General features: G+C 39.6%; 1 protein-coding gene across 1 annotated transcript; it reads left to right on the top strand.

The window, feature by feature from the left end:
* Positions 1-406: 406 nt before the first annotated feature.
* On the top strand, positions 407-661 carry LOC100587026 (40S ribosomal protein S27-like). The gene has a single exon (XM_012509475.1). It carries the CDS (start codon positions 407-409, stop codon positions 659-661), a length of 255 nt encoding a protein of 84 aa, XP_012364929.1.
* Positions 662-23,147: the final 22,486 nt, after the last annotated feature.

Below are 23,147 nucleotides of genomic sequence, written 5' to 3'. Positions count from 1 at the left end.
CAAATCTTTTAGCCAGTCCTCACACCTTACTACCCATAAGAGAATTCATACTGGAAAGAAACCCTACAAATGTAAAGAATGTGGCAAAGCTTATAAGTGGTCCTCAAACCTTACTGAACATAAGATAACTCATACTGGAGAGAAACCCTACAAATGTGAAGAATGTAGCAAAGCCTTTAACTGGTCCTTACACCTTGCTGTACATAAGATAATTCATACTGAAGAGAAACCCTACAAATGTGAAGAATGTGGCAAAGCCTTTAAATGGTCCTCAAACCTTACTAAACATAAGATAATTTATACTGGAGAGAAACTCTAGAATTTGAAGAATGTGGCAATGCTTTTAAGTGGTCCTCAAAACTTACTGAACAGCTTTCCGGCGGTGACGACCTACCCACACAAGAACATGCCTCTCACAAAGGATCTCCTTCATCCCTCTCCAGAAGAGGAGAAGAGGAAACACAAGAAGAAAAGCCTGGTGCAGAGCCCCAATTCCTACTTCATGGATGTGAAATGCCCAGGATGCTATAAAATCACCACTGTCCTTAGTCATGCACAAACCATAGTTTTGTGTGGTGGCTGCTCCACTGTCCTCTGCCAGCCTATGGGAGGAAAAGCAAGGCTTATAGAAGGATGTTCCCTCAGGAGGAAGCAGCACTAAAAGCACTCTGAATCAAGATGAGTGGGAAACCATCTCAATAAACGCATTTTGGATTAAAAATAACTTACCAAACATAAGATAATTCATACTTGAGGAAAACTACCAATGTGAAGAATGTGGCAAAGCTTTCACTCATTTCTCAATCCATGCTAAACATAAAATAACTTATGCTGGAGTGAAAACTTACAAATGTAAAGAATGTGGCAAAGCCTATAACCATTCCTCACATCTTACTACACATAAGTCATACTGAAGAGAAATTACAAATGTGAAGAATGTGGCAAAGCCTTTAATAAGTCCCCAGATCATACTGGAGAAAAACTTCACAAACCTGAAAGATGTGACAATGCTTTTGACAATACCTCAAACCTTTCTAAACATAAAAGAAATCATACTGGTGAGAAAGTTTAAAAATGTGAGGAATATCACAAAACCTGTAAATGGTAGTCATGCTTAATTGTAGGTAAGATAGTTCATACTGGAGAAAACTTCTACAAGTGTGAAGAATGTGGCAAAACCTTTAAACAATGCTCACAACTTATTGCACAGGAAACCATTTACACTTGAGAAAAATTGTATAACTTTAAAGACTATAGAAAAGCCATTGATACCTGCTCTCATCTTACCCAACATCAGAGGGTTCATACTTAATAAAAGCATTATAAACACAATTACTCTTAAAAGGTCTTTCAGAAAATATAAGCCTATAATGTGAAAAAGTATTTATTCTGAGGACAAACATTACAAATATAAAAAGGATTGTAGTGTAGCAGGATGAGCTGCAGACAAAACTCCTCAGACACTGAGTTAAAGAAGGAAGGGGTTTATTCGGCAGGGGGTATTGGCAAGACTCCTGTCTCAAGAGCCAAGCTCCCTGAGTGAGCAATTCCTGTCTCTTTTAAGGGCTCACAACTCTAAGGGTGTGCGTGTGAGAGGGTCATGATTGAGCACGCAGGGGCTACATGACTGGGGGCTGCAGGCACCAGTAATTAGATCGGAACAAAACAGGATAGGGATTTTCACAGTGCTTTTCTATACAATGTCTGTAATCTATAGATAACATAACTGATTAGGTCAGGGGTCAATCTTTAACTACCAGGCCCAGGGTGTGGAGCCGAGCTATCTGCTTGTGGATTTCATTTCTGCCTTTTAGTTTTTACTTTGTCTTTCTTTGGAGGCAGAAAGTGGGCATAAAACAATATGAGGGGTGGTCTCCTCCCTTAGTAGTACCTTTACTTGTATCACAGATCTTATTGTATATATTTTGTACTAGAGGAAAACCCTAAAGAATTTGCTCAAACTTTGTTCAATATCAGGAAATGTATACTGGAGAAAAACCCTGCAAATGTAATGAATTTGAAAGAAACACATTTCAAAAACTACAGCTTAGAAAACATCATAGAGTTTATACTAAGATATATTTTTGTAAATGAAGTAAATATAAAAAATACTTCAAAATTAACTTTATGTAAATCACAGAGAATACACAGTAGAAATAATAAGGCACCTACTCTTCAGACATTATACTAAATCAGAGTGTTGAGTATAGAAAATAATCCCAAACTAAAATTATTTGATAAGTTACTAGTATATAACTTTAAAAGAAGTAGAAGGTTTTTTGTAGAGTTATAAGTACATTCAAAGTATACTTTTTTATTATTACAGATTTTTTTGAAAAGCAAATGATGTAACTCTCAAATTACTTCATGCTCTCCATTCCTATTGTATTTACATGTGAAAACGTGATCAAATATTACTGCATCACAGATATAAGAGATTTTTTTTATTAGGTAGGCATTATTTATGACCTTTTCCTTGGAAGAGTAAGAACATTAAAATATAAAATACATAATGAAAATTTAAGTAGAGAGGCTCATTATGGTTAACTTATAAGGTTAAATGATGTATGAGGTAGGTGTTCTGAGTAATATTTTTGTCCACTATAGTGAAAAAAATTTTTTTGTTTTAGTTAAAATTAATTAAATTAGCAGTAACTTATTAATTGTACTTTTATGTAATATGCAGTACATTTAAAAATTTTCCAGTTATATGTGAATTTAATTTTCTAGTTAAACATTGTTTAAAATGTTACATCTATTGTACATTCAATGAAGTATTTTTGTTTTTTTATTTGAGATGGAGTCCCGCTCTGTCACCCAGGCTGGAGTGTGGTGGCACGATCTTGGCACACTTTAACCTCCGCCTCCGGGGTTCAAGCAATTCTCCTGCCTCAGCCTCCCAAGTAGCTGGGATTACAGGCACTTGCCACCATGCCCAGCTAATTTTTGTATTTTTAGTAGAGACGGGGACTCACCATGTTGGCCAGGCTGGTCTCGAACCCCTCACCTCAAGTGATCCACATAAATGGCATATTTTGGTACAGGCATATAATATGTAATAACGACATTAGAGTACATGAGGTATCCATCACTACTAGTATTTGTTCTTTGTATTACAAACAACCCAGTTCTACACCTTTAGCTATTTTTAAATGTACAATTGTTATTGCGTACAGGATCAATTTTATGGTCATAATTAAAATTATATAAATAAAATTCATACATATCTGAGTCCTAAAAAAACTTTCAAAAATTTGTTTTATATATATACATATTTTTGAACATGTGGCAACTCTGCCTGCAAACACATAGATACAGAATTTTAGTTTTGATTTAAATCGGGTTAAATATACACATGTATTATTTTAAAGACAACACTAGGTATATGCAAATTATGATGAATGTGTGTAAGTATGAATTAGGGCATATTTTCAGAAGAAAACAATAAATTTTTTTTTTTTTTTGAGACGGAGTCTCGCTCTGTCACCCAGGCTGGAGTGCAGTGGCGCGATCTCCTGGGCTCACTGCAAGCTCTGCCTCCCGGGTTCACACCATTCTCCTGCCTCAGCCTCCCAAGTAGCTGGGACTACAGGCACCTGCCACCACGCCTGGCTAATTTTTTGTATTTTTAGTAGAGACGGGGTTTCACCATGTTAGCCAGGATGGTCTCCATCTCCTGACCTCGTGATCCACCTGCCTCGGCCTCCCAAAGTGCTGGGATTACAGGCCTGAGACACCGCGCCCGGCCATCAATTTTTTTATTAAGGTGACTAATTTAGTAGAAAACTAAAAACCTAAAAAATGTGGAAAGCAATTCCATACTGTCTGCTTTGTATTGAATTTTTAAAAGTTTTATGGCTTATTGTTCAGAGTCTCCCCATGCAATTTGTCTGGTTTTACTTGCCTGGTACTCTTTGCTAGATCCATAATTTTCTTGTTTCTTTTTTTTGTTTTGTTTTGTTTTGTTTTGTAGTTTATGCAGTATTCATTATGTGAGCTGGTCAGGGATTATAATGATTTTTATGAAATTTAGTAGTGCACACAAAATAATCTGTAGATGTAATTTTACAATTAGTGTATGAAGTTATATTTTATTTAATTAGAAGATTCCATTCTATTATTTTACTTGGAGAATATAAGCCCACTTTTATTTAGTTACTGTTCCTTTCAGATTTTAAAATTGTCATAAGTTAATTTATTTATTTATTGAGCAAATTTGTTCAGGTAAGTATTAGGGAGGCTTCCATAAGTCAAGAGGATGTTTTTGTATATGAATGCAGCAAATGAACATGGCAGTGCTTGCTGTGTAGCAGATGCTTCATGATAAGCCATAAGTATTCCTTCTGGAGTTAGTCTGTAGCTTCAAGTAAGAGAGAGAAAATATCAGTGGTGAAGAAATAATGCTGATTTGTCATGTGAAGGGGATTTTTTTTTTTTTTTTGGCTGCACAGCTGACTCTTGCTGAATTTAAAGAGAAATTCTGCTTTTTTTATTTTTATTTTTGAGATAGAATTTCACTCTTGTTAGCCAGGCTGGAGTGCAAGGCATGATCTCGGCTCACTGCAACCTCTGCCTCTTGGGTTCAAGCGATTCTCTTGCCTCAGCCTCCCGAGTAGCTGGGATTACAGGTATGTGCCACCATGCCTGGCTAATTTTGTATGTTTAGTAGAGACAGGATTTCTTCATGTTGGTCAGGCTGGTCTCGAACTCCCGACCTCAGGTGATCCACCTGCCTCGGTCTCCCAAAGTGCTGGGATTACACGTGTGAGCCACTGCGCCTGGCCAATTCTGCTTCTTATATTACCAAATCATCTCAGGTTCATTTGTCTCATTATTGGCTTTCCAAATATGTATGCATCACAGACCTTCTTTTTTTTTTCTGTTACAGCTGCAGTATCCTCACTGTTGTCTTCATGCCATGTCATTTCACATTGTACTTTGTAGGTTTTGATAAGGAAGTTGGTATTTTAGTAATGCACTGAAAAATTAGTTTTAACTGAAGAATTAGCTTATCAATATAACTTTCAGATTAGTTAATTTAGAGGCGGCTGGGCATGGTGGTCATGCCTGTAATCCCAGCACTTTGGGAGGCTGAAGTGGGTGGATCATTAGGTTAGAATTCAAGACCAGCCTGGCCAAGATGCTGAAACCCTGTCTCTACTAAAAATACAAAAATTAGCTGGGTGCAGTGGCGGGCGCCTGTAATCCCAGCTACTCGGGAGGCTGTGGCAGGAGAATTGCTTGAACCCCAGGGGGCAGAGGTTGCAGTGAGCTGAGATCGCGCCACTGCATTCCAGTCTGGGCAACAGAGTGAGATTCTGTCTCGAAAAAAAAAAAGAAAAACATGCATTCACTGTCCACAGGTGAGAGAAATAAATCAGTTAGCACTGTTTTTCTTTGTAACAGAAAAATCTCATTAGATTCTTACACAAAGTGTAAATATAAAATTTGTTAGAAAATATATCTTACAAATTAAGTTTTTAAGACTTACAAGTAAAAAAGTTTTAATTTAATTTTTTATGATATAGCACAACTTATGTTCTCATGCAGAATCTTTTGTCTTTGATAATGTTAAATTTTGCAAAATAATAAAATGAACTGTGGATTTGAAATTCAAAATAATATTTCTGTTTCATATTGATACAATTTTGAGGAGTTTCTCTTATGTATATAACATCTTTAGTGGATGAAGTTCAGTCTACAGTTTTTATTCTTAGTCACCTAACTGTAGCCAACTCCTTGGTCATTTTTTTTTCTGGAAAAAATTTTAAAGATCATGGCAGCTTTTGGATTAAAACATTTTCCATTATTTTGCATGCAAACTTGTTTACTGTATTCACAGAGTGCCCTGTTATGGGACCATAGGCAACACCTGCTTTCTTAGTGTCTTTTATACCTTTATTATTGGCACCAGAAACTTCATGTGCCCTCAAGCTTAAAATAAAAGCCCTAATGTACATTGGCTTCTCCCATGCACTGTGCTGGGTTCAGAACATGCTGATAAATATCACAGTTTCTATGATTGTGACTGAGAAATTAAATGGCAGAAGCAGCACAGAAACCATATGTTTTTGATACTATTTAGCCAAATTAATGACAAAGAGACAGTATTTTACACACTGGTATTCTTCTGTAATATTTTTTAAATATCCTTTTAACTTGACAGATAAGTGTATTTATTCTATATAAAAACATGTTTTGAAGTATATGTACTTTGTCAAATGCTTAATTTTAGGTAATTAATGCTTTACCTCACATAGTTAAAATTTTTGTGGTGAGACCACATGACATTGTCCTAGCATTTTTAAAAAACATAAATTATTATTTTTTTCTTATTTTATGTTCCAAAGTAGATGTGCAAGTTTGTTATATAGGTGAATGTGTTACATAGGTAAATGTGTGCCATGGTGGTTAGATGCACCTATCAACCCATCACCTAAGTATTCAGCCCGGCGTGCATTAGCTATTTTTCCTGATGCTTTTCCTACCCTGCCCTCCCCTGACAGGCCCCAGTGTGTTGCTTCTCTCCTGGTGTCCATGTGTTCTTATTGTTTAGCTCCCACTTACAAGTGAGAACAGGAGGTGTTTTGCCTTCTGTTCTTGTGATAGTTTGCTGAGGATAATGGCTTTGAGCTTCATTCATGTCTCTGTGAAGGACATAATCTCACTGCTTTTCATGGCTGTGTAGTATTACATTCTTTATATGTACCAAGTTTTCTTTATCTAGTCTCTCATTAATGGGCATTTGGGTTGATTTCATGTTTTTGCTATTGTGCATAGTGCAGCAATGAACATACACGTGCATGTATCTTTATAATAGAATGATTTATATTATTTTGAATATATACCAAGTAATGGAGTTGCTGGGTCAAATGGTGTTTCTGGTTTTAAACCTTTGAGGAATTGCCACACTGTCTTTTCCAATAATTGAACTAATTTACATTCCTACCAACAGTATATAAGCATTCCTGTTTCTCTGCAACATAGCCAGCATCTGTTGTTTCTTGACTTTTTAATAACCACCATTCTGACTGACATAAGATGGTATCTCATTGTGGTTTTGATTTGCATTTCTCTGATGATTAGTGATGGTGAGCTTTTTCTCACAGGTTTGTTAGCTGTATGTATGTCTTCTTTTAAAAAGTGTTTGTTAAGCCAGGTGCAGTGGCTCACGCCTGTAATCCTAGCACTTTGGGAGGACGAGGGGGGCAGATCACGAGGTCAGGAGTTTGATACCAGCCTGACAAACGTAGTGAAACCCCATCTCTACTAAAAATACAAAACTTAGCTACATGTGGTGGCATGCGCCTGTAGTCCCAGCTACTCGGGAGGCTGAGGCAGGAGAATCACTTGAACCCAGGAGGCGGAGGTTGCAGTGAGCCAAGATCATGCCACTGCACTCCAGCCTGGGCGACAGTGAGACTCCATCTCAAGAAAGAAAAAAGTGTTCATGTTCTTTGCCCACTTTTTTGTTTTTTGAGACAAGAGTCTCGCTCTGTCACCCAGGTTGGAGTGCAGTGGCACAATCTCGGCTCACTGCAAGCTCCGCCTCCCAGGTTCAGGCCATTCTCCTGCCTCAGCCTCTCCGAGTAGCTGGGACTACAGGCGCTCGCCACCACGCCTGCTAATTTTTTTGTATTTTTAGTAGAGACGGGGTTTCACCGTGGTCTGGATCTCCTGACCTTGTGATCCGCCCGCCTCGGCCTCTCAAAGTGCTGGGATTACAAGCGTGAGCCACCGCACCCAGCCTTCTTTGCCCACTTTTTTATAGGGTTGTTTGTTTTTTCCTTATAAATTTGTGTAAGTTCCCTCTAGATTCTGGATATTAGACCTTTGTAAGATAGATTGCAAAAATTTTCTCCCTTTCTGTAGGTTGTCTGTTTGGTCTGATGATAGTTTCTTTTTATGTGCAGAAGCTCTTTAGTTTAATTAGATCCCAATTCATCAATTTTTGCTTTTTTTGCAAATGCTTCTGGTGATTTCATCATAAAATATTTGCCCATGCCTATGTCCCCAATTGTATTGCCTAGATTCCCTTCCAGGGTTCTTATAGTTTTGGGCTTATATTTAAGTCTTCAATTCAGCTTGAGTTATTTTCTATAAGATATAAGGAAGAGGTCTAGTTTCAATTTTCTACATATGGCTAGCCAGTTCTCCCAGCACCATTTATTAAATAGAAAAAAATTTGGCCGGGCGCAGTGGCTCACGCTTGTAATCCCAGCACTTTGGAAGGCCGAGGCGGGCGGATCACGAGGTCAGGAGATCGAGACCATGGTGAAACCCCATCTCTACTAAAAATACAAAAAATATTAGCCAGGGGTGGTGGCAGGCGCCTGTAGTCCCAGCTACTCGGAGAGGCTGAAGCAGGAGAATGGCGTGAACCCGGGAGGCGGAGCTTGCAGTGAGCCGAGATTGTGCCACTGCACTCCAGCCTGGGCGACAGACTGAGACACCATCTCAAAAAAAAAAAAAAAAAAAAAGTAGAAAAAAATTTTTTCCATTGCTTGTTTTTGTCAAGTTTGTTGAAGATCAGGTGGTTGTAGATATGCAGTTTTATTTCTGATTTCTCTATTCTGTTCTATGTGGCCTATGTGTCTGTTTTTGAACCGGTACCATTCTTGTTTTAGTTACTGTAGCCTTCTAGTATACTTTGAAATCATGTAGTGTAATGCCTTCAGCTCTGTTCTTTTTGCCTAAGATTGTCCTGGCTATATGGGCTGTTTTTTGTTTGTTTGTTTGTTTGTTTGTTTGTTTTGAGACAGAGTCTCACCCTGTCACCCAGGCTGGAGTGCAATGGTGCTATCTCAGCTCACTGTAACCTCTGCCTCCTGGGTTCAAGTGATTCTCCTTCCTTAGCCTCCCGAGTAGCTGGGAATACAGATGCCCGCAACTATGCCAGGCTAATTTTTGTATTTTTAGTGGAGACAAGATATTATCATATTAGATTGGTCTCGAACTCCTGACCTCAGGTGATCTGCCTGCCTCAGCCTCCCAAAGTGCTGGGATTACAGGTGTGAGCCATCGCACCCAGCCTATGGGCTCTTTTTTTGTTCCATACAAATTTTAATACAGTTTTTCCTAATTCTGTGAAGAATGTCAATGGTAGTTTAATGGGAATACCACTGAATCTATAAATTGCTTTGAACAGTATGGCCATTTTCACAATATTGATTCTTCCTATCCATGTGCATAGAATGTTTTTTCATCTGTTTTTGTCCTCTAATTTCCTTGAGGAGTGTTTGGTAGTTCTCCTTAAGGAGGTCTTTCACTTCCCTTGTTAGCTGTATTCCTAGGTACTTTATTCTTTTTGTGGCAATTGTGTGAATGGGAATTCATTCATGATTTGGCTCTCTGCTTGTCTGTTGTTGGTGCATAGGAATGCTTGTAATTTCTGCACATTTATTCTGTATAATGAGACTTTGCTGAAGTAGTCTTATCAGCTTAAGAAGCTTTTGAGCTGAGTAAATCAGGTTTTCTAAATATAGGATCATATCATCTGAAAACAAAGAGAGTTTGACTTATTCTCTTCCGGTTTGAAAATTCTTTATTTTTTATTCTTGCCTGATTGCCCTGACCAGAACTCCCAATAATAGGTCCAATAAGAGTGGTGAGAGAGTGCATTCTTGCCTTGTGCTGGTTTCCAAGGGGAAATGTTTCCAGTTTTTATGCAGTCAGTATGATATTGGCTGTGGGTTTGTCATAAATGGCCCTTATTATTTTGAGGTATGTTCCTTCAATACCTAGTTTATTAAGAGTTTGTTGTTGTTGTTGTTTTGAGATAGAGTTTCACTCTTGTTGCTCAGGCTGGAGTGCAATGGCACTATCTCGGCTCACTGCAACCTCCACCTCCTGGGTTCAAGCAATTCTCCTGCCTCAGCCTCCCAAGTAGCTGGGATTACAGGCATGTGCCACTACACCTGGCTAATTTTGCATTTTTAGTAGAGACAGGGTTTCTCCATGTTGGTCAGTCTGGTCTCAAACTCCTGACCTCAGGTGATCCACCCACCTCTGCCTCCCAAAGTGCTGGGATTACAGGTGTGAGGCACCACACCTGGCCTATTAAGAGTTTTTAACACAAGGGATGTTGAATTTTATTGATGGACTTTCTTGCATCTATTGAGATAGTCATGTGGGTTCTTTTTTTTTTAGATCTGTTTATGTGATGAATTACATTTATTGATTTGCCTATGTTAAACCAGCCTTGCATCCTGGGAATGAAGCCAACTTGATCATGGTGGATGAGCTTTTTGATGTGCTGGTATATTCAGTTTGCAAGTCTTTTATTGATAATTTTTGCATTGATGTTCATTAGGGATAATAGCCTGAAGCTTTCATTTTTTTGTTGTATCTCTGCCAGGTTTTTGTATCAGGATGATGCTGGCCTCATATGATGTGTTAGGGAGAAGTCCCTCCTTTTTAATTGTTTGGAATAGTGCATAAGAAAGGGTGTCAGCACCTCTTTGTACTTCTGGTAGAATTCAGATATAAATTCATCTAGTTCTGGGCTTTTTCTGGTTGGTAGATTATTATTGCCTCAATTTCAGAATTTGTTAGTGGTCTATTCAGGGATTCAACTTCTTCCTGGTTCAGTCTGAGGAGGGTGTATTTGTTCAGGAGTTTATCCATTTCTTCTAGGTTTTCTAGTTTATTTGCATAGAGGTGTTTATAGTATTATCTGATGGTTATTTGTATTTCTGCAGGGTAAGTTGTGGTATCCCCCTTCTCATTTCTGATTATGTTTATTTGAATCTTCTCTCTTCTCTTATTTAATAGTTTAGCTGGCAGTCTATTTTATTGATATTTTTGCAATAAATCTGCTTCTGGATTCATAAATTTTTTGAGTAATTTTTAATGTTTCGATCTTTACAGTTCCACTCTGAGCTTGGTTATTTCTTCTGCTACCTCTGGGGTTTGTTTGCTCTTGGTTCTCTAGTTCTTTTAGTTGTGATGTTAGGATTTCAATTTGAGATCTTTCTAGCTTTTTGATATGGGCATTTAGTGCTATAAATTTTCCTCTTAAACTGCTTTAGCTGTGTCCCAGAGATTCTGGTATGTTGTCTCTTTTCATTAGTTTCAGATTTTTTTTAAATTTCTGCCTTAATCTCATTATACACCCAGAAGTCATTCAGGAGCAATTTGTTCAATTTCCATGTAGTTGTGTGGTTTTAAGTGAGTTTTTAAATCTTGAGTTCTAAATTGATTGCACTGTGGTCAGAGAGACTGTTATGATTTTAGTAATTTTGCATTTTCTAAGGAGTGTTTTACTTCTAATTATGTAATATATTTTAGAGTGAGTGCCATGTGGCACCAAGAAAAATGTACATTATGTTGTTTTTGTGGGGAGAGTCCTGTAGATATCTATCAGGTTCACTTGATCCAGAGCTGAGTTCAAGTCCTGATTATCTTTGTTTATCTTCTGTCTCAATGATTTGTCTAATATTGACACTGGGGTAATAAAGTCTCCCACTATTTGGCCAGGTGTGGTGATTCACACCTGTAATCCCACCACTTTGGGAGGCCAAGGTGGGCGGATCACAAGGTCAGGAGATTGAGACCATCCTGGCTAACATGGTGAAACCCCTTCTCTACTAAAAAAAAAATACAAAAAATTAGCCAGGAATGGTGGTGGGCGCCTGTAGTTCCAGCTACTTGGGAGGCTGAGGCAGGAGAATGGCATGAACCTGGGAGGCGGAGCTTGCAGTGAGCTGAGATCACGCCATTGTACTCCAGCCTGGGTGACAGAGTGAGACTCTGTCTCAAAAAAAAAAAATTAAAAAAATAATAAGGTCTCCCACTATTATTGTGGGGGAGTCTAAGTCTCTTTGTAGGTTTTTGACAACTTGTTTTATGAATCTGCATGCTTCTGTATTGGTTGCATATCTAGTTGGCACTTTGTGTTGAATTGAACCATTTTCTGTTATGTAATGATCTTTTTTTACCTTTGTTGGTTTAAAGTCTATTTTGTCAGAAACAGGGATTGCATCTCCTCCTTTTTTCTGCTTTCCATTTGCTTGGTAAATTTTTTTCCATCCCTTTATTTTGAGCCTATGTGTTCTCTGCACATGAGATATGTCTCTGAATACAGCACAGTGATGAGTCTTGTCTTTTTATCCAGCTTGCCATTCTATGCCTTTTAATTGGGGCATTTCGCTCATTTACATTTAAAGTTAACATTGTTATATGTGAATTTGTTCCTGTCATCATGATGCTAGCTGGTTAATTTTGCAGACTTGTTAATATAGTTGCTTCAGTGTTATTGGTCTGTGTACTTCAGTGTCTTTTTGTGGTGGGTGGCAGCAGATTTCCTTTCCATGTTTAGTGCTTCCTTCAAGAGTTTTTGCAAGGCAGGATGAAATCCTTGAGCATTTGCTTGTCTGCAAAGGATTTTATTTTTTCTTCACTTACGAAGCTTAGTTTGGCCAGATATGTAATTCTGGGTTGAAAATTCTTTTCATTCGGCCGGGCGCGGTGGCTCACGCCTGTAATCCCAGCACTTTGGGAGGCTGAGGTGGGCGGATCACGAGTTCAGGAGATCAAGACCATCCTGGCTAACACAGTGAAACCCCGTCTCTACTAAAAATACAAAAAATTAGCCGGGCGAGGTGGCAGGAGCCTGTAGTCCCAGCTACTCGGGAGGCTGAGGCAGGAGAATGGCGTGAACCCCGGGGGGCGGAGCCTGCAGTGAGCCGAGATCGCGCCACTGCACTCCAGCCTGGGCCACCGCGAGACTCTGTCTCAAAAAAAAAAAAAAAAAAAAAAAGAAAATTCTTTTCATTAAGAATGTTGAATATTGGCCGCCAATCTCTTCTGGCTTGTAGGCTTTCCACTGAGAGGTTTGCTTTTAGTCTGATGAGCTTCCCTTTGTTGGTGACCTGGTCTTTCTCTCTGGCTGCCCTTAACTTTTTTTTTTTTATTTCAACCTTGGAGAATCTGATGATTATGTTTTGGGGGGTTGATGGTTAATGGAGTATCTTATTAAGGTTCTCTGGATTTTCTGGATTTGAATGTTGGCCTGTCTTGCCAGGTTGGGGAAGTTCTCCTGGATGATCTCCTGAAGTGTGTTTTCCAACTTTGTTCCATTCTCCCCGTCTCTTTTAGGTATGCTAGTCAGTCGTAGGTTTGGCCTTTTTACATAGTTCCATAGTTCTCAGAGTTTTTGTTCATTCCTCTTTATTTTTTTCCCTCTAATCTTGTCTGCTTGCCTTATTTCAGCAAGATAGTCTTTGAGGGCTGACAGTCTTTCTTTCTCTTGGTCAATTCAGCTATTGATACTTGTGTTTGCATCATGCAGTTCTCATGCTCTGTTTTTCAGCTCCATTGGATTAGTTATGTTTCTTTTTAAACTGATTATCTATTTAACAGCTCCTGTAATCTTTTATTATGGTTCTTAGCTTCTTTGAATCAGGTTACAACATAATCCTTTAGCTCAGCGAAGTTCATTATTACTTACTGATCTCCTGAAGCCTACTTTTGTCAGTTCATTTATCTGAGCTTCAGCCCAGTTCTATGTCCTTGCTGGAGAGGTTTTTTGCAATCAATTGGAGAAGAGGCATTCTGGCTTTTGGAATTGTCAGCATATTTGCACTGGTTTTTCCTCATCTTTGTGGATTTATCTACCTTTGAGATTTGAATGAGGTTTTTGTGGGGTCTTCTTGATGTTGCTTTTTTCTTTTTTTTTTTTTTTTGAGATGGAGTCTCGCTCTGTCGCCCAGGCTGGAGTGCAGTGGCACAATCTTGGCTCACTGCAAGCTCCGCCTCCCGGGTTCACGCCATTCTCCTGCCTCAGCCTGTCCGAGTAGCTGGGACTACAGGCGCCCACCACCATGCCTGGCTAATTTTTGTATTTTTAATAGAGACGGGGTTTCACCGTAGTCTCGATCTCCTGACCTCGTGATCCGCCCGCCTTGGCCTCCCAAAGTGCTGGGATTAGAAGCGTGAGCCACCGCCCCCGGCTTTTCTTTCTTTTTTAACAGTCTTCTCTTCTGCAGTTCTGCTGCAGTGTGCTGGGGGTCAGTCCACTCCAGATGCTGTTCACCTGGGTATCACCAGTGACGGCTGCAGAACAGCAAAGATTGCCACCTGCTCCTTCCTCTGGAAGCTTCTTCCCCTGGAAGCTTCTTCCCACAGGGACACTGACCTGATGCCAGCCTGAACTCTCCTGTATGAGGTGTCTGGGAATCCCTGTTTGGGAGGTCTCACCCAGTCAGGAGGCACAGATTCAGGAACTGATTTAAAGAAGCAGATTGGATGCCCCTCACTGGTGTCAGTGTATTGTGCTGTGGGGAATCTCCCTCGTCCAGATCATCAGGACACTTCAGAGCCAGCAGACAGAAAAGATTATATCCACTGAACCTTAGATTATGACCGCCCCTTCCCCAGGTGCTCTGACCCAGAGAGATGAAAGTTCTGTCTGTAAACTTACAGCTGAAGTTCCTGGAATTTGTCCAGGGAGACTCTGCCCAGTAAGGAGAGATGTATCTGTTTCCCACTTAAAGAAGCAGTCTGGCCATGATCTGCCACAGCCACTGTGGCTGTGCTCTGGGGACTTTCACCCAGTCCAAACCTGTCTCTCTACCATTGGTAGAGGAAAACTACCAACTAGAGCCACAGTTATGGCAGTCACCCCTCTCTCCAAAATAAACTTGGTTGCATTACACATACTTCAGGCTGCTTTGCTGGCCAGCAGGTGTTCCAGTCCAGTGGTCTTAACTTGTGGGATTCAATGGGAGTGGGATCTGCTGAGTGAGACCACTTGGCACACTGGCTTTAGTCCTCTTCCCACATAAGTGGATGAATCTCCTGCCTCATGAGTTCTAGAAGCCACTGGAGTTTGCAAAAATTCCTGCAACTAAGTGCCTGCCTGAACGGCCGGCCGCTGACCCTAGCAGGTGCCACAGGTCCACACGGCTTTGTGCTTGGAATGCAAGGGCCTGGTAGTTTGGGAGCAAAAGGGACTCTCCTAAACCAGAAATTGCAAAAATCCATGGGAAAAGTGTAGCTTTTCACCTGGTAACATGATCTCTCACTACCTTTCTTGGCTGGGGGAGGGAGTTCCCTTTCACCCTGTACAGGTCCTGGGTGAACTGTGGCCCCACCCTGCTTTTTCTTGCTCTCTGTGGGTCACACCAACTGCCTAGCCAGTTCCAGTGAGAGAATCTGGGTACCTCAGTTAGAAATGCCGAATTCACCTGCTGTTTAAATTCGGTGGGAGTTGCAGACCGGAGCTGTTTCTACTTGGCCATCTGGGCCCTTCCCAATATAATACATTATTATTAACTATAGACACCATGCTGTACAATATATCTCTTGAATGTATTCTTCCTATCCAACTACAATTATGTATTATCTGACAGACATCCTCCCAAACACCCCTTCCTTTTAAATTCCTTGGGATCTGGTGGTCACCATTTTACTCTCTACTTCAATGAAATTTTTATAGAATCCATGTGTAGGTGAAATTATGAAATTTTAATCTTTCTGTGCCTGGCTTATTTCAAGTAATATATGTCCTCCAAGTTAATCCATGTAATTGAACATAATAGAATTTTCTTTTTTAAAAATAAATAGTATTTTATTGTGTGTATATACCATACTGTCTTTATTTACTCATTAGATGTTGAACTGCTGATTCTATATTTTGGCTATTGTGAAGAGTGTTGCAAACAACAGAGAGGTGCAAATGTTTCTTCATTCTCATTTTGTTTCTTTTAAATATATATGCAATAGTGAAATTGCTGTATTATAGGGTAGTTTGATTTTAAATTTTTTGAGAAATCTCTACTTTGTTTTTCCTAATGGCTGGCCTCATTTACATTCACATCAACAGTGTGCAAGCATTCTCTTCACATATTTATCTCTTTTTTCCTTTTTCTTTCTAATAGGAGTCATTCTAATAAGAGCGAGTTGATATATTATAGACTTTTTGGCTTTCCTTTCCCTGATAATAATTGACATTGAGGTTTTTCGTTTTTGTTTTTGTTTTTGACTCAGTTTCACTCTGTTGCCCAGACTGGAGTGCAGTGGTGCTTTCTCTGCTCACTGCAGCCTCTGCCTCCCAGGTTCAAGCAATTCTCCTGCCTCAGCCTCCCAAGTAGCTGGGATTACAGGTGCCCACCACCATGCCTGGCTAATTTTTGTGTTTTTAGTAGAAACTGAGTTTCACCGTGTTGGCCAGGCTAGTCTCGAACTCCTGACCTCAGGTGATCCACCTGCCTTGGCCTCCCAAAGTGCTGGGATTACAGGCATGAGCCACTGCACTCGGGCCACATTCAGCATTTTTTAGTATATCTACTGGCCATATGTATCTTTTCTTAAAAAATATTTAAAGGCTGGGCGCAGTGGCTCACGCTTGTAATCCCAGCACTTTGGGAGGCCGAGGTGGGTGGATCACGAGGTCAGGAGATTGAGACCACGGTGAAACCCCGTCTCTACTAAAAATGCAAAAAATTAGCCAGGTGTGGTGGCGGGCGCCTGTAGTCCCAGCTACTCGGAGAAGCTGAGGCAGGAGAATGGCATGAACCCAGGAGGTGGAGCTTGCAGTGAGCCGAGATCGCGCCACTGCACTCCAGCCTGGGCGACAGTCAGACTCTTGTCTCCAAAAAAAAAATATTTAAGCCCTTTGCACATTTTGGTAGTTATTTGTTTTTTGTTGTATAGTCATTTGAGTTTCTTACATATTCTTAATATTAACCCCTTGTCAAATGTATAATTTGCAAAAAATTTTTTTAGTTGTCTCATTTTAAGTGTGTCAGATTCTGCACAGCAGCTTTATAATTTGAATTAATTTTACTCATCTATTTTTTATTTTGTTCCCTGGGATTTTGAGTTTAAATCAAAAAAAGTCATGGCCCAGACTGATGTTATGGGGCTTTCACTCTATATTTTTTGTAGTAGTCTCAGAGTTTCAGGCCTTGCATTTAAGAATTTATTTGATTTTTATATATGCAGTAAGATGAGGGTTGTATTTTATTGCTCTGCATGTTGCTATTAAGTTTTCCTCAGTGCCATTTATTGAAGATACTGTTCTTTTTCTAAGAAATTGTTACCTTTATCTAAAATCAGTTAGCTGGAAGTGCATAGATATATTTCTAATTTCTCTTTTCTGCTCCACTGGCCTATGTGTCTGTTTTTGTTCAAGTACCATACTGTTTTATTTGCTTTAGTTTTGTAGTATATTTCAAAGTCAGATAGGGTGATAACTTCTGTCTTTCTTATTTGCTGGAGTTCTTTGACTATTCAGAGTCTTTTGTGGACCATAAAATTTTAGATTTTTAAAAATTTTCTATTAAATATGTCACTGGTATTTTGATAGAGGTTGTATTCTATTTGTAGATCATTTTGTGTAATAAATATATTTAACAATATTAATAACTCCAATGCATGAATAAGTAATGTTTTCCATTTTCATATGATTTTATTTTAATGTTCTTTAGATTATAATGTACAAGTGTTTCAACTTTTTAGTTAAATTTATTTCAAATTGTAGTTACTACAGTTATTGTAGATGAGATTGTTTTGCATTATAATTTCATTTTGAGATAATTATGAGTGTATAGAAATGCTACTGACAAACTGACACCTAATGAAACTAAAGTGCTTCTGCACAGCAAAACAAACTATCGACAAACAGAAACCTACAGTATAAAATAAAATATTTGCAAGCTGAATACAACATAAGATTAATATATAGAATCTATAAGAAATTTAATAAGAAAAAAGCAAATGATCTAAATAGACAGTACTCAAAGAAAGATATAAAAGCTATTAATAGGGCAGTTACAAGATGGCCAAATGGGAACAGCTCCAGTCTACAGCTCCCAGCATAAGTGATGCAGAAAGCGGGTAATTTCTGCATTTCCAACTGAGGTACCCGGTTCATCTCACTGGGGATTGTCGGACAGTGGGTGCAGGACAGTGGGTGCAGTGCACCAAGTGTGAGCCAAAGCAGGGTGAGGCATTGCCTCACCCAGGAAGTGCAAGGGGCCAGGAAATTCCCTTTCCTAGCCAAGGGAAGGGGTGACAAATGGTACCTGGAAAATTGGGTCACTCCCACCCTAATACTGCGCTTTTCCGATGGTCTTAGCAAATGGCACACCAGGAGATTATATCCCGTGCCTGGCTCAGAGGGTCCTACACCCCTGGAGCCTTGCTTATTGCTAGCACAGCATTCTGAGATTGAACTGCAAGGTGGCAGCGAGGCTGGGGGAGGGGCACCTGCCATTGCTGAGGCTTGAGTAGGTAAACAAGTGGCTGGGAAGCTCGAACTGGCTGGAGCCCACCACTTCTCAAAGAGGCCTGCCTGCCTCTGTAGACTCTGCCTCTGGGGGCAGGGCATAGCCAAACAAAAGACAGCAGAAACCTCTGCAGACTTAAATGTCCCTGTCTGACAGCTTGGAAGAGAGTAGTGGTTATCCCAGCAAGGAGCTTGAGATCTGAGAACGGACAGACTGCCTCCTCAAGTGGGTCCCTGACCCCGGAGTAGCCTAACTGGGAGGCATCCTCCCGTAGGGGCAGACTGACACCTCACAAGGCTGGGTGCCCTTCTGAGACAAAACTTCCAGAGGAATGATCAGGCAGCAACATTTGCTGTTCACCAATATTCATTGTTCTGCAGCCTCCACTGCTGTTACCCAGGCAAACAAGGTTGGGAGTGGACCTCCAGCAAACTCCAACAGACCTGCAACTGAGGATCCTGACTCTTAGAAGGAAAACAAACAAACAGAAAGAACATCCACACCAAAACCCCATCTGTCGGTCACCATCATCAAAGACCAAAGGTAGATAAAACCACAAAGATGGGAAAAAAAACAGAGCAGAAAAACTGAAAATTCTAAAAATCAGAGTGCCTCTCCTCCTCCAAAGGAACGCAGCTCCTCACCAGCAATGGAACAAAGCTGGATGGAGAATGACTTTGATGAGTTGAGAGAAGAAGGCTTCAGACAATCAAACTACTATGAGCTACAGGAAGAAATTTGAACCAATGGCAAAGAAGTTAAAAGCTTTGAAAAAAAAGTAGACGAATGGATAATTAGAATAACCAATGCAGAGAAGTCCTTAAAGGACCTGATGGAGCTGAAAACCAAGGCACGAGAGCTACGTGACGAATGCAGAAGCCTCAGTAGCCGATGCGATCAACTGGAAGAAAGGGTACCAGTGATGGAAGACAAAATGAATGAAATGAAGCAAGAAGAGAAGTTTAGAGAAAAAAGAATAACAAGAAATGAACAAAGCCTCCAAGAAATATGGGACTATGTGAAAAGACCAAATCTACGTCTGACTGGTGTACCTGAAAGTGACTGGGAGAATGGAACCAAGTTGGAAAACACTCTGCAGGATATTATCCAGGAGAACTTCCCCAATCTAGCAAGGCAGGCCAACATTCAAATTCAGGAAATACAGACAACACCACAAAGATACTCCTTGAGAAGAGCAACTCCAAGACACATAATTGTCAGATTCACCAAAGTTGAAATGAAGGAAAAAATGTTAAGGGCAGCCAGAGAGAAAGATCGGGTTACCCACAAAGGGAAGCCCATCAGACTAACAGCTGATCTCTTGGCAGAAACTCTACAAGCCAGAAGAGAGTGGGGGCCAATATTCAACATTATTAAAGAAAAGAATTTTCAACCCAGAATTTCATATCCAGCCAAACTAAGCTTCATAAGTGAAGGAGAAATAAAATACTTTACAGACAAGGAAATGCTGAGAGATTCTGTCACCACCAGGCCTGCCCTAGAAGAGCTCCTGAAGGAAGCACTAAACATGGAAAGGAATAACTGGTATCAGCCACTGTAAAAACATGCCAAATTGTAAAGACCATCGAGGCTAGGAAGAAACTGCATCAACTAACGAGCAAAATAATCAGCTAACATCATAATGACAGAATCAAATTCACACATAACAATATTAACCTTAAATGTAAATGGGCTAAATGCTCCAATTAAAAGACACAGACTGGCAAATTGGATAAAGAGTCAAGACCCATCAGTGTGCTGTATTCAGGAAACCCATCTCATGTGCAGAGACACACATAGGCTCAAAATAAAGGGATGGAGGAAGATCTACCAAGCAAATGGAAAACAAAAAAAAGGCAGGGGTTGCAATCCTAGTTTCTGATAAAACAGACTTTAAACCAACAAAGATCAAAAGAGACAAAGAAGGCCATTACATAATGATAAAGGGATCAATTCAACAAGAAGAGCTAACTATCTTAAATATATATGAACCCAATACAGGAGCACCCAGATTCATAAAGTAAGTCCTTAGAGACCTACAAAGAGACTTAGACTCCCACATGATAATAATGGGAGACTTTAACATCCCACTGTCAACATTAGACAGATCAATGAGACAGAAAGTTAACAAGGATATCCAGGAATTGAACTCAGCTCTGCACCAAGCAGACCTAATAGACATCTACAGAACTTTCCACCCCAAATCAACAGAATATACATTCTTCTCAGCAGCACACTGCCCTTATTCCAAAATTGACCACATAGTTGGAAGTACTCTTCAGCAAATGTAAAAGAACAGAAATTATAACAAACTGTCTCTCAGACCACAGTGCAATCAAACTAGAACTCAGGATTAAGAAACTCACTCAAAACCACTCAACTACATGGAAACTGAACAACGTGCTCCTGAATGACTACTGGGTACATAATGAAATGAAGGCAGAAATAAAGATGTTCTTTGAAACCAATGAGACCAAAGACACAACATATCAGAATATCTGGGACACATTCAAAGCAGCCTGTAGAGGGAAATTAATAGCACTAAATGCCCACAAGAGAAAGCAAGAAAGATCTAAAATTGACCTCCTAACATCACAATTAAAAGAACTAGAGAAGCAAGAGCAAACACATTCAAAAGCCAGCAGAAGGCAAGAAATAACTAAGATCAGAGCAGAACTGAAGGAGATAGAGACACAAAAAAAACCCTTCAAAAATCAATGAATCCAGGAGTGGGTTTTTTGAAAAGATCAACAAAATTGATAGACCGCTAGTAAGACTAATAAAGAAGAAAAGAGAGAAGAATCAAATAGACACAATAAAAAATGATAAAGGGGATATCACCACCAATCCCACAGAAATACAAACTACGATCAGAGCATACTATAAACATCTCTATGCAAATAAACTAGAAAATGTAGAAGAAATGGATAAATTCCTCGACACATACACTCTCCCAAGACTAAACCAGGAAGAAGTTGAATCTCTGAATAGACCAATAACAGGCTCCGAAATTGAGGCAATAATTAATAACTTACCAACCAAAAAAAGTCCAGGAACAGAAGGATTCACAGCTGAATTCTACCAGAGGTACAAGGAGGAGCTGGTACCATTCCTTCTGAAACTATTCCAATCAATAGAAAAAGAGGGAATCCTCCCTAACTCATTTTATGAGGCCAGCATCATCCTGATACCAAAGCCTGGCAGAGACACAACATAAAAAGAGAGTTTTAGACCAATATCCCTGATGAACATCGATGCAAAAATCCTCAGTAAAATACTGGCAAACCCAATCTAGCAGCACATCCAAAAGCTTATCCACCATGATCAAGTGGGCTTCAGCCCTGGGATGCAAGGCTGGTTCAGCATACACAAATCAATAAATGTAATCCAGCATATAAACAGAAGCAACGAGAAAAACCACGATTATCTCAATAGATGCAGAAAAGGCCTTTGACAAAAGTCAACAATGCTTCATGCTAAAAACTCTCAATAAATTAGGTATTGATGGGACATATCTCAAAATAATAAGAGCTATTTATGACAAACCCACAGCCAATATCATACTGAATGGGCAAAAACTGGAAGCATTCCCTTTGAAGACTGGCACAAGACAGGGATGTCCTCTCTCACCACTCCTATTCAACATAGTGTTGGAAGTTCTGGCCAGAGCAATCACGCAGGAGAAAGAAATAAAGGGTATTCAATTAGGAAAAGAGGAAGTCAAATTGTCCCTGTTTGCAGATGACATGATTGTATATCTAGAAAACCCCATCATCTCAGCCCAAAATCTCCTTAAGCTGATTAGCAACTTCAGCAAAGTCTCAGGATACAAAATCAATGTGCAAAAATCACAAGCATTCTTATACACCAATAACAGACAAACAGACAGCCAAATCATGAGTGAACTCCCATTCACAATTGCTTCAAAGAGAATAAAATACCTAGGAATCCAACTTACAAGGGATGTGAAAGCCCTCTTCAAGGAGAACTACAAACCACCGCTCAATGAAATAAAAGAGAATACAAACAAATGGAAGAACATTCCATGCTCATGGGTAGGAAGAATCAATATCATGAAAATGGCCATACCGTCCAAGGTAATTTATAGATTCAATGCCATCCCCATCAAGCTACCAATGACTTTCTTCACAGAATTGGAAAAAACTACTTTAAAGTTCATATGGAACCAAAAAAGAGCCCGCATTGCCACGTCAATCCTAAGACAAAAGAACAAAGCTGGAAGCATCATGCTACCTGACTTCAAACTATACTACAAGGCTACAGTAACCAAAACAGCATGGTACTGGTACCAAAACAGAGATATAGACCAATGGAACAGAACAGAGCCCTCAGAAATATTGCTGCCTATCTACAACTATCTGATCTTTGACAAACCTGACAAAAACAAGAAATGGGAAACGATTACCTATTTAACAAACGGTGCTGGGAAAACTGGCTAGCCATATGTAGAAAGCTGAAACTGGATCCCTTCCTTACACCTTATACAAAAATTAATTCAAGATGGATTAAAGACTTACATGTTAGACCTAAAACCATAAAAATGCTAGAAGAAAACAAAGGCAATACCATTCAGGACATAGGCATGGGCAAGGACTTCTTGTCTAAAACACCAAAAGCAATGGCAACAAAAGCCAAAATTGACAAATGGGATCTAATTAAACTAAAGAGCTTCTGCACAGCAAAAGAAACTACCATCAGAGTGAACAGGCAACCTACAGAATGGGAGAAAATTTTTGCAATCTACTCATCTGACAAAGGGCTAACATCCAGAATCTACAAAGAACTCCAACAAATTTACAAGAAAAACAAACAACCCCATCAACAAGTGGGCGAAGGATATGAACAGACACTTCTCAAAAGAAGACATTTATGCAGCCAACAGATACATGAAAA

The sequence above is a fragment of the Nomascus leucogenys genome, chromosome 10 (genome assembly GCF_006542625.1).
Source record: "Nomascus leucogenys isolate Asia chromosome 10, Asia_NLE_v1, whole genome shotgun sequence".
NCBI lineage: Eukaryota > Metazoa > Chordata > Mammalia > Primates > Hylobatidae > Nomascus > Nomascus leucogenys.
This window is presented reverse-complemented; position numbering and strand designations above follow the sequence as displayed.

Bases quoted from the DNA above. Each gene is read 5' to 3' on its own strand.
- LOC100587026 (XM_012509475.1), top strand. From the start codon at position 407: ATGCCTCTCACAAAGGATCTCCTTCATCCCTCTCCAGAAGAGGAGAAG.